The sequence below is a fragment of the Acanthopagrus latus genome, chromosome 17 (genome assembly GCF_904848185.1).
Source record: "Acanthopagrus latus isolate v.2019 chromosome 17, fAcaLat1.1, whole genome shotgun sequence".
NCBI lineage: Eukaryota > Metazoa > Chordata > Actinopteri > Spariformes > Sparidae > Acanthopagrus > Acanthopagrus latus.
This window is the reverse complement of record NC_051055.1, coordinates 11,303,618-11,318,159: the sequence shown is the minus strand read 5'-3', so window position 1 is coordinate 11,318,159 and position 14,542 is coordinate 11,303,618. Positions and strand designations below refer to the sequence as shown.

General features: G+C 43.1%; 1 protein-coding gene across 2 annotated transcripts in view; it reads right to left on the bottom strand.

The window, feature by feature from the left end:
• The window catches only part of LOC119006498 (RNA-binding motif, single-stranded-interacting protein 3-like), a 132,580-nt gene that overhangs the window by 59,906 nt on the left and 58,132 nt on the right, over positions 1–14,542 (bottom strand). For both annotated transcript variants that reach the window (XM_037075253.1, XM_037075254.1), the window contains exon 4: positions 13,296–13,387. In XM_037075253.1, coding sequence (XP_036931148.1) covers positions 13,296–13,387 — 92 coding nt within the window. The remainder of the gene's footprint in view (positions 1–13,295; positions 13,388–14,542) is intronic.

The following is a 14,542-nucleotide window of genomic DNA, read 5'->3' as shown; positions in this document are numbered from 1 at the left end:
AGCCGGCATTGCAGGTGTCTCGCTCAGCGATCATCATGATTCCTCGTGCATTCCTGCCGAAATCAATAAAGACAACTGACCCCGAGGAGCTGAGCGAAGAAACTTTTCGAGACGGAGAGGTGAGGTGGGGATGTGTGATTGAAAGCAAACACGAGACAGAAGAAGAGAAATAAAGACAAGTGAAGAGGCAGAGCAGACAGGCGGCAAGAGGAAGGAAAAAAAAAAAAGCCTCATTGGTTTTCAGTGGGCATGTGCAGACTCAGACGTACTAAAAGGTTACAGCATTTGATTTGTGATATTCTACTCTGAGAGCTCTCCCTCTCTCTGTGTGTCTGGAGGAGCAGTTTGGCTACTGCTGTCCACAAAGTTTGATCGATGGCTGAATTATGCCATCGGATTGTGAATCCAGCCGACTTGGCTGCCGCCGCCTGCCCAATGACAAACAACAAACACGCCTGGCCACCAATAACAATGAGAGATGCGAGGGCTGAACAGCCAATCGGAAAACAGACTTAATAGCGTCCCCATAAAATAGGGACATTTCAGTCAGCCGCTCCCACCCTTCTCTGATATACTTCATTCATATGCACTGCGCAGCGTGTGTGGAATAAGGTTTGAGATGCAGCGCCATCCCTTTTCTTCCCAAAGCCCTCCTTTTCTTGTAGCCCTTTATTTCCTTCCTCTATTTCTTCCTTTCTTCTTGATTACTCTCCATTCCTCATACTCAAAGTTCAAGCTGCCCACTCCACATTCACTCCATCTCTCTCTTTCTCTCTCTCTCTCTCTCTCTCTCTCTCCATCCTCCCTCGCTGCAGTTCGGGCTTCCCACTCCCTCCCTCCATCAATCTCTCTATGCACCCTCCCTCGCTCCAGCAGCCCACTCAAAGGCTAATTCCACAGAGGGAAAGAATGTGAGGAGAGGCGTTTTATAGTGTTTTCCAGTTATCTCTGTCCTTATAGAGCTGTTCTCAACCCAGCTCCATCAAACCGAGCACCACCCCCACTCTCCAGCTACCTACAGTGCTCCACTCCTCCTCTGTTCGCGGCAATATTTCCCTCATTCCTCTTTGTTTTCCGTCCTCTCTGGGGGTAATGCTGGGTGACAGTGAAGCTGAAGGGTTTCATTCCTTAAACAAGGCAGTTACTCGTCGACACACCTCACTCCAAGAAAATAATGCCTCTCAGTTTATTCTTAAATAACTGCACTAACTATATGTTGTAGCTTGCTGCTTTGCAAGCGTGAAATGTACAGCAACTGAGGGTGTTATACTCTTATTCACTGCCAAATTAGATACAATACAATATGTCAGGCATAAATGTTGGCAATTAACGTTTCTGCAAAGCAAGGACATGCTGAAATGTAACACTGCAACCTTATGTTTCTTAGGTTAAATTTTCAGTTTCTGTGTGAGAACGCAGGACTGATGAACTGGTCAGGTTCAGGCGCAAAATCTACTCCTTGAATGTGCAGTTTGTAAGAATTCTGGTTTAAAACATGCAAAAATGATCAACAGAGTCAGAGGGAATAACACTGTTGACATTATTACTTATGTGTATTGAAAAGGGCATTTAGAATGCTTACAGTTAGCCTATGGAATATAGACGTGGTAGGACATGTTTCGTTGAAATGTTGATATGTTACATATAACAAATACAAACCCTAACATATCAATGGTTTCAGAACATGAGAAATGCCAACCTTTTATTCTGGCAACTGAGCTGGCATTTGGTTTGGAATCTATCATTCTGAGCTCTGGGGGTACGTCTGTGCAGTTGTTTGAGCAAAATTGAATTAAAATCCATTTCACACACCAGAGTACTTACTGGTTTTAACAGATGACATCACAACACTCGGATCTTAGCTTCTCTCCATTGGCTCCCTGTGCGTTTTATAACTGATTTTAAGATTAGCTCATCTGGGTCTTGCCCCAAGAAACAAAGTAGAAATTTTGACCATGAACATATGAGCCTATTCACAGCCATGGACCCTCGGGTGGGGGCCCTTCTGACCATTCCCAAATCGAGGCTCAAACCTAAAGGCAACCGTGCTTTTGTCATCAAGTGCCCCCCGACTTTGCAACGTCCCACCTATGGAGAAAAGGCTTACAAGGTCAGTAACTTCCTTTAGATCACTTGTTAAATCCTCCTTTTATAGATTTGCTTCTATGTGAAATCACCCTTTAGCCTTTGTAGTAGTTTATTCTTTTCTTAATCAATTTATGTTTTTTAATCCTCATGATGTCCTCTTCCTGCATTTTATCCTTTTATTTATTAATTTTTCTATTTTGTATTGCTTTTATGTGATTTTGCCTTCATATCTTTTCTATTCATTTCTATGGTTTTGCATTTAGTGCCTTTCCTTCATGTTTGAACTTCCTAACCTGGGCTTCCTTGTGTTTGGCATGATTCTTGAGCATTTATTCAGTTACATTGTCTTCCTGGGTGTTCTCCTGGAAGGTACAGCACCCTCCAGGAGAACACCCAGGAAGACAAAATTATTATCATTACCATGTTATGGTGTGATCAGCAGACACAGGATTCATTTTTGGCCTGGGGGAGAAATCAAACATGTACACATTTATTATGAGGACACCACTTAGATGGCCATTTAATTTAATTAAAGAAAACACATCTACTTCATTATATAAACAACATTGTTTTTCTGGCTTTTAATTAACTTTTTTCAGCTGTGCAGTGTGCACTTCCATTTTATTTGGGCATGACCTCATGTCATGACATCATGGAGCACATGCTTGTTTAATGCTGTAGTATTGATTCTACGGGTTGGGACCACATTTTGATGCACTCGAGAAGGTTCCAGGAAAATATCTTCAAGTAGCAGCAAAACCTCTGTAAGTCTAGAAACATGATGTTTTCAAAGCCCTTCTCTCTGATACAAAATCAGACTCTGGAGCTCCTGGGACATTTCCGTTCAGTGCGCAGCCATCACCACTTGAACACCAGCAAGTTTTTGCTTTGCTCCCTTTCTGCTGTCAGGCATGATACGGCTATAACTGCCGAATTCACAGTGTGTTAATTGCTGCCATCCGCAGAGATATCAGCATATTATGAGATATGAAGCTAAATATCTGACTTAAATTAACAACCAGGGACCATTTGATATAAAAAAAAAAAACTTTTTGCTGATCTGATGTAAGGATTTCTAGCTGATGAAATCACTTACATATATCTTTTCCTAAACTTAAATCCCACTTTCTAGCCACCATGACCCTGTGATTGAATTAAACAGATGAAAACCTCAAAGAACATCAACACAGACACATAACAAAGATGCTGGCAAACCACAGAAAACCATACTTGGATCTCATTCTGACAGTATCCATGATCTCCTCTGTGTCCTTATCAGAGGTTGTCAGGATCACCGACCCTTAAGTGTCTGTCAGCCTCTTTATTTTTCTGACTGTTCTGCCAAACTACGTCTCTGAAAAGACACAACTCCCGCTCCAAGTACAAAAATTATCATTTTTAACGAACACGCTGCATAAAGTATTCATGAGTCTGGAACCTTTAGATGGATGGCTTTTGGCTGCATATCACTTAAGTGACAGTATGCCGCTCCTGGCTGAGTAAACACGACAAGTTCTTTAAAACAGAAAGTTTATATCTAAGAGAACAGCAGCCTGAAGAGAGAGGGAGAGAGCAACGCAAGTACAAGGACAGCGTATGTATTTCTGAATTTGTGTTGGGGGCTTAAAAAATACTGTAGGTCTAATATTACATTTTATGCGCTGTGGATGTCAAAACAGACTATGTTGATATGCAAAATGACATATACTGTCTTATACATATATATGTTAGCAGTCAATGTGTCTGCAAATAACTGATATGCTGATAGTTGTATGTTTCATATTCAGATGACGTGTTTTTGACCTTATCTTTACATCATAACGTGGAGGTGATGCTGACGGTGTTACAGGCGAGAAAGCTGACAAGACGATGCCCGCAGCTAGAGAGCATCTGTTAGTGTGCACCGCTGGAGATCGTTAAGTGGGCATCTGACATATTTTCGATGAGAAGTCGTGGCACCAAAAACAGATATTTTTGATGGGAAGGTGGGACGTCAGCTGTGTTTCATGATCTTTTCCTAGCTAAACCAAGTGGTTCTTGCACCTTAACCCAACTAAAAGCTTTCTCACAGTGTTGCCACAAGAGATAATTGAAAAGTGAGCCTAAAGAAACGTCAAAGTTTCCAGATGCACTGTGTGCACATTTATTCTGGCTATTGGGCCGGTTTTATAATAAGTGCTATTTTAAGCGTGACACAAGGAGTTACTCAAAGTTGTCTAAAAATATCCTTCTGTCACGAAAATATGGGCTCATCCTGCGGAGCACAGTGAACCCTCATTGTTCAGAGGCAGAAATTGAATCAGACCAAATCTGTTTCCGACTCACTTTGTGTTAATCAGAGAATAAATCTTCCTCAATTTGTAGTCTTTGTGCGTGCGCTGTTTTGTCCCAACTTCCTGAATATGTTTCACTGTTATTTACATCGTGGCAACTGTGGTGTACTGTTGTCCACAAGCAACCTCTCTGATGGTATGATACACAAATGAATGCAGCACAATGAAGAAACTGTTTAGTGTCACCAGGAATTACCGTGATTACTGTTGTGATGAGAAAATATTTTTTTCATTAGCATTGCCAGGGAGGCACATTAATCACCCAAACACTCAAATTCATCTTCATTTTCCTCTGCCTCTCACACTCTGTCTTCCTGCCATCCCGTCCATCTCTTCCTTTTCCTTTCTCTCGCTTATCCACTTAGTCCTCCGTCTCTCTCCCTCCTCAACACACATGCATGCACAACCCAGGGCTGGTAATGCAGGGTTAATAAGATTGGAGAGCAGCTGATGCTTGTGCACATTCAGGCCAGATTACATTTAATTCGATTGGGTTTCACTCACTACTGGGTTCCCTCCCACTCCTCCGTCCTCTCTCCCTTTCTCTCCTCCTTCTCGTCATTGTCCTCCTCCTGCTATTGTTGGACCAGAGGTGGTCCGGCCTCACAAAAAGACACAGGTTCACACAGATGGGATACAGCGCGTCCACGTCCACACACACACACACGCACACACACACACACACACAAACACACACACTGAGCTTTTATTTGAGAGCTGCAGTGGATGCACGTGCACACACACGCCCTTGGCCACGCCGGTGTCCTCCACTTTTAAACAGAATGTGATTCATTTTCTGTGTTTTACAATGTCAACTCTGCCTTGATCCAGACACAAGGATGGAGCATGTGGGGAAGAAAAGAACATTGTAATTAATCAAGTGTCGAATCTAAGATTTTAAAATAGATTTTTTAAGATTTATTTTTTATGATTAACAAAAAATGTGCTTTGCTTTGCTTGACTGTAGAGAACGAACAAGGACTTCTATTGGCTCCTGCTGTTTGAAGTAGCGCTCGAGGAGCAGAGATGATAACATACAATTTTGATCCTATTGTATGGAATCAATGAGAAATTCAATACATTTTCATGTGGCAGTCTCACTTTACGGGATTACAGTCCTTCCGCTGATGTCTCCGCAGAGTTAGTCATCCTCAATTCTTGTGCAAAATGCTCTTGAATTCTACTGTAAAATATACATCTGTCGCACAATAGTAATTTTATTTCTATTTGATCTTTGGAGCTGAAATGAAAACACATTTTTGGTATGAAATCAGTCGCCAGTATAGTAGTGTATCTGCAGTGTTTGTTTTGACAAGTCTTATCTGTGATTTGAGCACATGCCACAATACTTCATCAGGGATTTTCCATACACTGAACATGTGCTGGGTCACTCTGACTGGGATTGGCGCTGCCAGGATTGGCAATTTCACTACAACAGGGTTGCCCATTGAAACTTGAATCAGTATGGCACAGTTTGACTCAGCAGGGCCAAGTGGGACAGTGGAAGAGCCCCAAATGAGTTTGAATCACAAGTTAATGTTCAGATGCTAAGGTTTACCATACCCACATCTGGCCCCATGAAAGAGAGACAGTCCAATCTTGGACAGCCATCGTGAACAGCTACAAGTATTATGTTGCATTTGCTTATGTTCTCAGATAACAACCAACAAAGAACTTTTCAGGACCTCGCAAATATTTGGGAAAATTCTAATGAGTCTATTGGTCTAATAAAAAGTCTGATAAGGATAAAAAATGTATTAAGCGTTTTTTTCAGCCTTCTTTTAACAAATACGACATCATAGTCATGTATTGTGTTTTTCTTTTATATTTTCTTTTCATCATCCTTTTTTGGTTCTATTTGTTTCATGCATATGTATTACCTATAAAGTGTGATTACTGAATTAGCCTATTTATGTCTAAGAACAGTTAATATAATGTAATATAACAACTGATAAATAAAGACCAGATGGCAGTGTGTGGTTGCTCGCTGCTCGTACCATAGCACTTTTTTTTTTCCCAATTCTATTCAAGTCAAAGGGGCATAAACTAATAATGTATCCAAATATGTGGGCAGTCCACAATACGAACACTGAAAAATATGATATGCCAGGAGTCAGGTATCATATAACAGGTAACTAATTGACACATTTTTGCTTTTATAACAGTACTTTGTGTGGTTTGTCCAAATTGTGTTGTCGCAATTAGCTGTTCCAAGACGGCAGGCAGACTCACATCAACGCTTTATAGCTTGAAATGTGGTAGCTAGCTAGTTTGGCCTGTTAGCTTCAACTTTCTGAGTGGAATACAAATGAACAGCTCGATCGGTCCTCCCAAAGCTGGACGGTTTGAAAGGACAGACTGCTTAAATTACCAGGCAATGAGTTGCGGTTTTGGTTAAGAGGAGGAAAACTTTATCCTTCATTATACAAAAGGAGAGACTTATAATCCCGGTTAGCTCGCGATATCAACAACAAGCCAGTGGTATCTAAGCAATACATTTTCTCTGTCAAACGCGATGGTTGTGTATTTCTTGTAACATATACTGTGTGTTCTAGCAAGTTACGAGGGACCTGAGACCAATCATTCCGAAGTTCCCACAGAAGCAGAGCTGAAAAAACATCACGGCAGCACCATTACTGTGGCTCTTCTCATTTTCAAATGATGCTGAATGAGTTTGCTTGAGAAAAGCAGAGCGCTACCAAATTCCACATTATATATGCTGGCTTGTGAAAGGATCGTATATTACATCTGGCTGACAGAGGCAGAAAGAGGGGAAAAAGACAGAGCTGGGGCTGGCTAAGGAGCAGCGGGGAAAAAAAGAGATGAATATATCAAAAAAACAAAAAGGTAAAGAAACACATTTGGACAAATAGGGGTGAAGGATGAGGAGAAAGGAACACAGGGCTGAGAAGAGAAAGGCCCAAAGTTTCAGGAAGGAAAGAGGCGAGAGAGTGACGGATGGACGGGCAGAACGCGGGGTGAGAAAGAGAGGGATGCTCTCGTCTTCCAGTCTATGTGATTTTGTCTCCGCTCTTCTTTTTCTTTATGTGTCACTTGGCTCTGTTGTCCTCCTCTTCCCATCACTAACCTCAGCTGTCACACACACACACACACACGCACAGAATACACAGGCATAGTCGGGGAGATGCAAGCTAGCACACATACACACACGCGAGAAAGCACACACATACACACACACACACTGGATACATCAGTAAGAGAACATCAGCCATCTGGCTTTTATCAGGCACACACGCAAGACGGAGGAAAGAAAGAAAGAAGGAACACAACTGGACTAACCCAAGGGTTTAATCAGGGTTGATAAATGACAGTCATGCAACAGAGTTCACGTTGTGTGTTTGTGTGTGTGCGAGTGTGTGTGTGCGTGCGCGTGTGACTCCTCTCCCTTCTTTCTCGTCACACCAAGCCATCCTCTCTCAACCCACACAGACCCCCACCTCCTCTCTCTCTCTCTATCCTTCACTCTCTGTCCTCACTCAACCCTGTAACTAATGACTCTGGAGGAGGCATTGCAGCACCTGCTGCAGACAAACACACAGGCGCCTCACACGCAGACACACACACCCGAACACATAAAGAGAGTGAGGAAAGAGTGAGAAAAATAAAGAGGAGAAAAGAAGAGGAGGAGGTTGGGTGGGTGTGGGGGTGGAGGGGAGTTAGATGAAGAGAACGAACTAGGCCAAAAAAAGGGTGGGGGGGTGGGGGGGGTGGGGGCTAAAAAAGAAGAGAGAGACAGAAAAGGGGGAAAGAAAAGGCGAGAGGTGCCAAGGACAAAGTGGAGGAGAGAAGAAGAAAGGGAGGGAGGTGTGAAGTGTCACTGCCAGTGGTACCATCTCTCTAATTAGCATAGTGACCTTGGTCCTCTGTAACTGTTATTGTACACACACAGACACACACACACACACGCACGCCGGGACACAGCGCTCTTATGCATAGCAGAGCGGATGTTTTCGTGATTGCACAGTTAAAGTAGCTCCCGACATGAATTTTAATGCACGATAATTTTACTTTTAATTTTAGTCCGGCATACAACTGGGTTCATGTCGGTGCAAGTGTTTTAAAAAAGTAAAGTGAAACACAATAAAAAGCACGCGCACGCACACCCACCCACATCACACACCTGTGTAAAGTTCTACTGGGTTCCGTGTAATGGAAGCAGTTTAAGCGTGGGGTTGACTAAAGTGTGAATGTACTACAGATACACTTACAACGAGAGAAAGTGAGAATGAGGCAGGGAGACAGAGAAACTAACTGTGAGTGAGCAGGCAAGAGAGAGGGGGAGTACAGCTGTAGCAGTAATCATCTTTCAGGTCAACAGTAATTACCAAGAAGACTGAGGAAGTGAGTGTAGGACACACACTGACACACACGCATGCACGCACACACGCACGCACGCACGCACGCACGCACGCCTTCTTCACATCTCGGCTTGCTGTATTTTCTCGTTTATTTCACAACCAAAACATGCACCTATCACAAAGGAGATGTCAGCGCGGGCTGCAGGGTTTAATGGATAAAGGTTTCTCTCAGTGAATGCTATTATATACACACAAACAGCGTGATCTTGCTTCAACGTGATTTAATTAATTCACGGGTAATGTCAGGAAGTCGCTTTAATCACGGTTAACTCTGAGGATGGCAGTTGAGTTTCCAGACCTCTCACAGCACACTGTGAGGCACACAGCTCCTGCATTTGGACTTTTAAGCTACTCTGAACTTCTCGCCCCGAGCATAGCCTCAGCACACACACACACACACACACACACACACACACACACACACCCCGACACATCCCTCACATAATGTGCAACGCAGCAGGACTGAGCCTGTGTTTGTCTTTGAAACTGCTTGTTAATTACTTTCTGTTGGGTGTACATTTATGTGGTTGCTGAATCTGCTCTTAACAACGTACCTGCACGTCGGGGACGTATGATTTTATACCTCTTTGTCACTGTCACTACTCTACGGGTCGTCAGCTGTGCTTTCTCTGGCGTTACTGTGGCAACCCCGGTGTCATCAAAATGTCATTTCCCATTCATCTTGCGGAGACAGAAAAGCGCGGACGCTTGCTTTTCGTTCACAACTTCCTGCTATCAATTAAATCACCAAATTAAAAAGAGCACAGTTTCATTATCTGGCCACTAGCGGTGCTTTATAGGCTAACATTAACAACCTGTGCTCATACCTGGCCAGTCCTCACTGATAATAGAGGAGCAGTAATCACTGCAGCATCTTCACTGCTGGATAGAAATTATCATATATCACTTAGGGGTGAGATGCAACATTGAAATATGTGAAAATGCAGGACTGTCATGCACAAATCAGCAATATAAACAAAATGCTAGCAAGTTACCGAGACATCAGCAAACAGTAGTGATCGATGAAAAAAGATAAAAGGAACACCATACATTGAAATAACAGCGTTCTCATAACCCTTGGTCTGAAGTGTGCCTCTGAAAAACCTCCGTTTGAAGGACCATGTAGTCCTAACACTTCATCCTGCCCCTCTATCTCAACAAGAATTGAGACACTTTGCCACTTGGCATGAACACACAAAACCACAGGGATAGAACTAAATGATAGGGGCAAGGGTCGTACTGAAAGTATTCATGTTCCTGACCAGACACACTGAGGCCTCGGGTAGCAATCCTTTCCCTGTATTCCACAATCTGTTCAGATCTGTTCAAGCAAGTGGAGAAAAAATACAACACTGTACAGAATAAACTGAAGCCTTATGCAGACTACAAGTTTGAGGTAGCTCTGGAGATTTGGCAGCGTCATGAATCTGCACTTGAGGGAACTTTCCAACATTTCTGGCGTAGACTAGTTTGCCCCATTGCAGCCGATGAAATGATCACTTTCCAATCCAATCCTGCTGAAGCTTTGTGGAAGGAATCCTCTCATTCTGCTGCCCAGGGCACGAAGCAAGCAGGACAGAAGGATGGTGCATCCAATCAGTGTTCACTGAAAAGAAGTTCTTCATGCTTAATGACTACTTCCAGTCTGAGAACTTAGACTTTTATGGTTTGAACTGAAATTTGGCAGCGAACAGAGAAGTGTGTCCCAATCATTGAACAGTGCCAGGCTCCAGTTTAATCCACACTACACAGATCAAGGATGTCTGGGCAAAGCAGTGACCCTGCAACTACGTTTGAGCATTATCAGAATTTTCTCCTCCTTCAAATGATAACCCTCTCTATTTTTCGAAGGTAGATTTCCTCCTGGAAGAAAGGGCTCTTTTCTGATGTCCTGTCGACACTCTTCAGGCCCAATAAAGTCAATATGTTTGGAGATTTCAATTAAATGTAGATGACACTAGCTATGAGCTCTCAGGTGTGATGAAATTGTTTAATTTTGATTTGTTTTATGGTATCAACACAGAAAATTATTGTAAATCAAGGCCCCTGACTCAGACTAAGATTTGAGTGAGATCTCTTCATAACCTTGCTCTCAGTTTTAGATAATAGCCTTCTTTGTGATAACTGTGAAAAAAAAACCTCAGGTGTTAACAATGTGAGATGCGGATAACTGATGATATTCGGGTTTTTAAGTGTGACTGCAGAGAAGCGGAAAAGAGACTGAGCTCAGTGTGTGCTATTTCTACCTGACAGAGCTTTCACGCTGCCATAACCCCCCGATTAAAAGATGCAACAGCTAAATGGTTTCACCAGCAAAGACAACCACAGGTACAGGTACATCTGAGGCCATGGACAACCAGGGGAAGGGTTACAGTCTCTGCTTCCTCCCTGCTATTCAAGGATACAGGCTCTCCTGTCAAAAGTCCGTCAAATATGTTCCTCAGCGGCCGATGGGCCGATGGGAATCAGCATATATGTTGTCTGAAATGTGCTCCTTTTTATATTATTATTATTATTATTATTATTTATTTCATTTCATTTCAGTGTATGTATATGCTTCAGTGTATGCATTTACTGAAGGTGTGCGACTTATAGCACTTTGATAGAGGTAGAGGTAATTTTAAAGATTAATGAAAGTATCATGGAATATCATCCCAGGCCAGCTATTATTTTTTATCATCATATCATATTATTAACAGGTCTAATCTTTCCAAAGTTGAAGTGATGTGGAGTTGGTTGTGAAGTTGAACACATGGCTTGCTTGCTTGGCTAGTTTTATATTTATCCACTACATTCCCGTTCATGATACCTTGCACTAACAGGCCACTTATCGTCTTTCTTAGAGCGACTGGTGCATTGCATCATTCAGTCATGAAGATCGAGGTTGGCAACTTTATCGACTTAATACTACTAACGCTAAAACTATTGCTAATCCCTCCCCTGTGTGCCCCCAGCGACCTTGTGGATTGATTAGATCCCATGAGGACATTCGTTCTGGTCCCAGCTTTTCAGTCCACTACAGGCTCCGTGTTGATGTCCAGCGTCAGATCAAAACAGCTCTCTCCAAACCTTTATTCAACCCTCCCCTCTTCCAAAAATAATCAATATCCACCTTTTGTTAGATGTCTCATCCCTCTTTCACAAAAGCGACTCATGTCTTTTTTTTCTTTCTCTGTCACCAACTTACTGCTGTCTTTGGAGGAAAAGCTTCCAACTCTTTTGCCGATTATAACTAAGAACAGAAGTTTCTGTCCCAGCTAACCTACAAAGCCTCAGTGTACTCTTAGAAAGGGTGTGCAGAGTGGGGGGCATGGAATTTGTGAGTCTAATTGGTGCTGAATGAGTTAAAACCAAGATTTTGTCAAACCCCAATTAAGCCGCTCATCTTACGAAACGTTAGAGGCTCCAGCCGGAAATCCAACATCAGAGGTTTCGAGTCTGACTTTCTCATTGCACCCCGATTCGGGAAAGTTAGCTGGGACATCAGCAGCTCTCTGCGCATAATTAGTTCATGAAACAGTAAGAAGTCTGTGTAATTTCATTTGGAATTGACTCCTTGCCCTCCATTCCATCCCTCCGGAAAACTCAATCTCCAAGGAGTCGAGGGTTCTTCTCTCTTTAATAACAGCTAAACACATCAACACTGCGCTTCAAAATGCCCCCCTGAGCAGTTAGGAACAAAATAAGAGATGGAAGTCTAATGAAAAGAGGTTTAATAGAAGAGCGAGGCAAAGGTGGCTCAGAGGCTTGCTGCTGTTTAATTCAATGGGATGCTCCTGGTGCCTGAAGACTGGCCCATTTTAATTGCACTCGTCTCTCATTTATAAAAGGAAGTATGTGGCGATACAGCTTTAATGAATCTGAAAGAGAAGGCAGGCTATTCAGTTTCTGTCTCTCGCACACATTGAAGGATAATGTGATTGTGCTGGTTAGGCCCACATGTTTTGCCGCGGCATGTTGCAACACAACTGCCAGCTACACACAAACGCGCGCACACCTGGATGATTATTAGCATCTGAGAGGAAAATACACGAGGAGCAAACAGGTGAAACAAAGACCAAAAAAAAAAAGAAAGAAAGATAGAATATTGAAAGACAGGAAACTCAATCATCCTCTCTGTCCTTTCTACTATCTTTTCTGGGATTTGATCAATAATCTCATCATGGCCATAGTCGTTAATCAATAACTCCATATGGACTCAATCAATAATCTCATCATTGGCTTAATCAAAGCTGCACCTATCAGTCTCACACTGAATCAATGTAAAAAGCGTAACCGACATACATCGGTCGTTACCGTGATTATCATCATCACACTACTGTTGTCACCGTTGTTATTATGACCGCACATCTGCCATCACCCCCCCATCTTTATCGTCCCCGCTAACGCCGTCAGCCCTTCTCCAGACAGTGGCTGAGTCCACCTGGGAGGATAACGCCGCGAGAAAAAAAAACACCTCGATAACAACGAGCAAAGCGGGGCGGTGGGGGCTTACCTTCGCCATCTGCGCCTGAACTCCGCTGGCTTTGAGCGAGGCCACAGCCTTCTGGGCCGCTGCAGGGCTGTCAAAGTCCACAAAGCCGTAGCCTGAGCACACAGACAACACAGGAGAGAAGAGAAAAGGGGGGGGGGAGGGGAAGAGTATCGGTTAACATTCTGAATATTACCGAGGCCAAAAACAGCCAGCGCTAATGCCTGTCAGAGATCCAAGCCCATGTGTTGTTTCGAACACTGCATAAATCCTGCAAATGTGTCAGAATCAAGTCAGGTCACGTATCTAATGAAAGCTGCTAGTTCCTCCATTAAATGTGTTTTAGCACAGAACATCAACAGAATTGGTGTCATAACAGTAACTCTTGCCATCTTGTTTATGAGCCAAAAAGATCCTCTAATGTCTGCGCAAGTTTCCATGTACAGCGGCTCTTTTTAATGAAACCATGTCTGTGATTTCTAATGACTCCGTCTTTCGGCGCACTAATGGCTCGCTCGCCATCCAGATATACGTTATACAACGTGTATAATGACTCAACGCTGAAAGACTTCTCCGGTTTTACGTGCAACATCTACCGGCCTCCTATTGTTTGACATTTAATATCCCGCTGCAATTGTACATGAGCTCATTTTGTCCCCCGAGCCACAGTAAATCTGCCACAACATAGGGTTCCTATAGTGGTGGTCAACAGCGCACGGCGCTGCACCAGTGACACCAAGAAAAATCCCCTACAGTTAACGCAGCGATTAAAGTGATTCAGAGCCGCGTTTAAAGAAATAAAGACACAAAAAGAGCGAGCATCAGTCAATTTTTACTGCCATAAAACGGACGTCATTTTCTGTGCGCTTGCATGTGTGTGCGCAGTGCCTCTGTCAAATTGTTACCACTCTGGCGATCTAGGTCGGGCCCAACAGGAAGCCCCGGAAAGACAAAAGGTCTGAACACACACATATCAATCTCTACTTTCAGAAATACACCCTGTTTTAGTGGGTCACATGGGTGGGGCGGGAAAGAGATGTCAAATAAGACAAAAAGGGAGGCACAAAGAGACGCACCCGTCTGCAGTGTGAATGACAGCTTGCGTGCGAGTGTGTGTGTCTGTGGTGTGTGTGAGCAAAACTGAGAGACTTTCAGTGCGAGAATGGCTCAGACTGCGTGTTTATATGAGAGACTAATAAAAGAGAGACATTGACACACTGCCAATGGGAGAAATTTCCGGAAAGCACAGCAGCTTTGAAATTCCAGCTGTA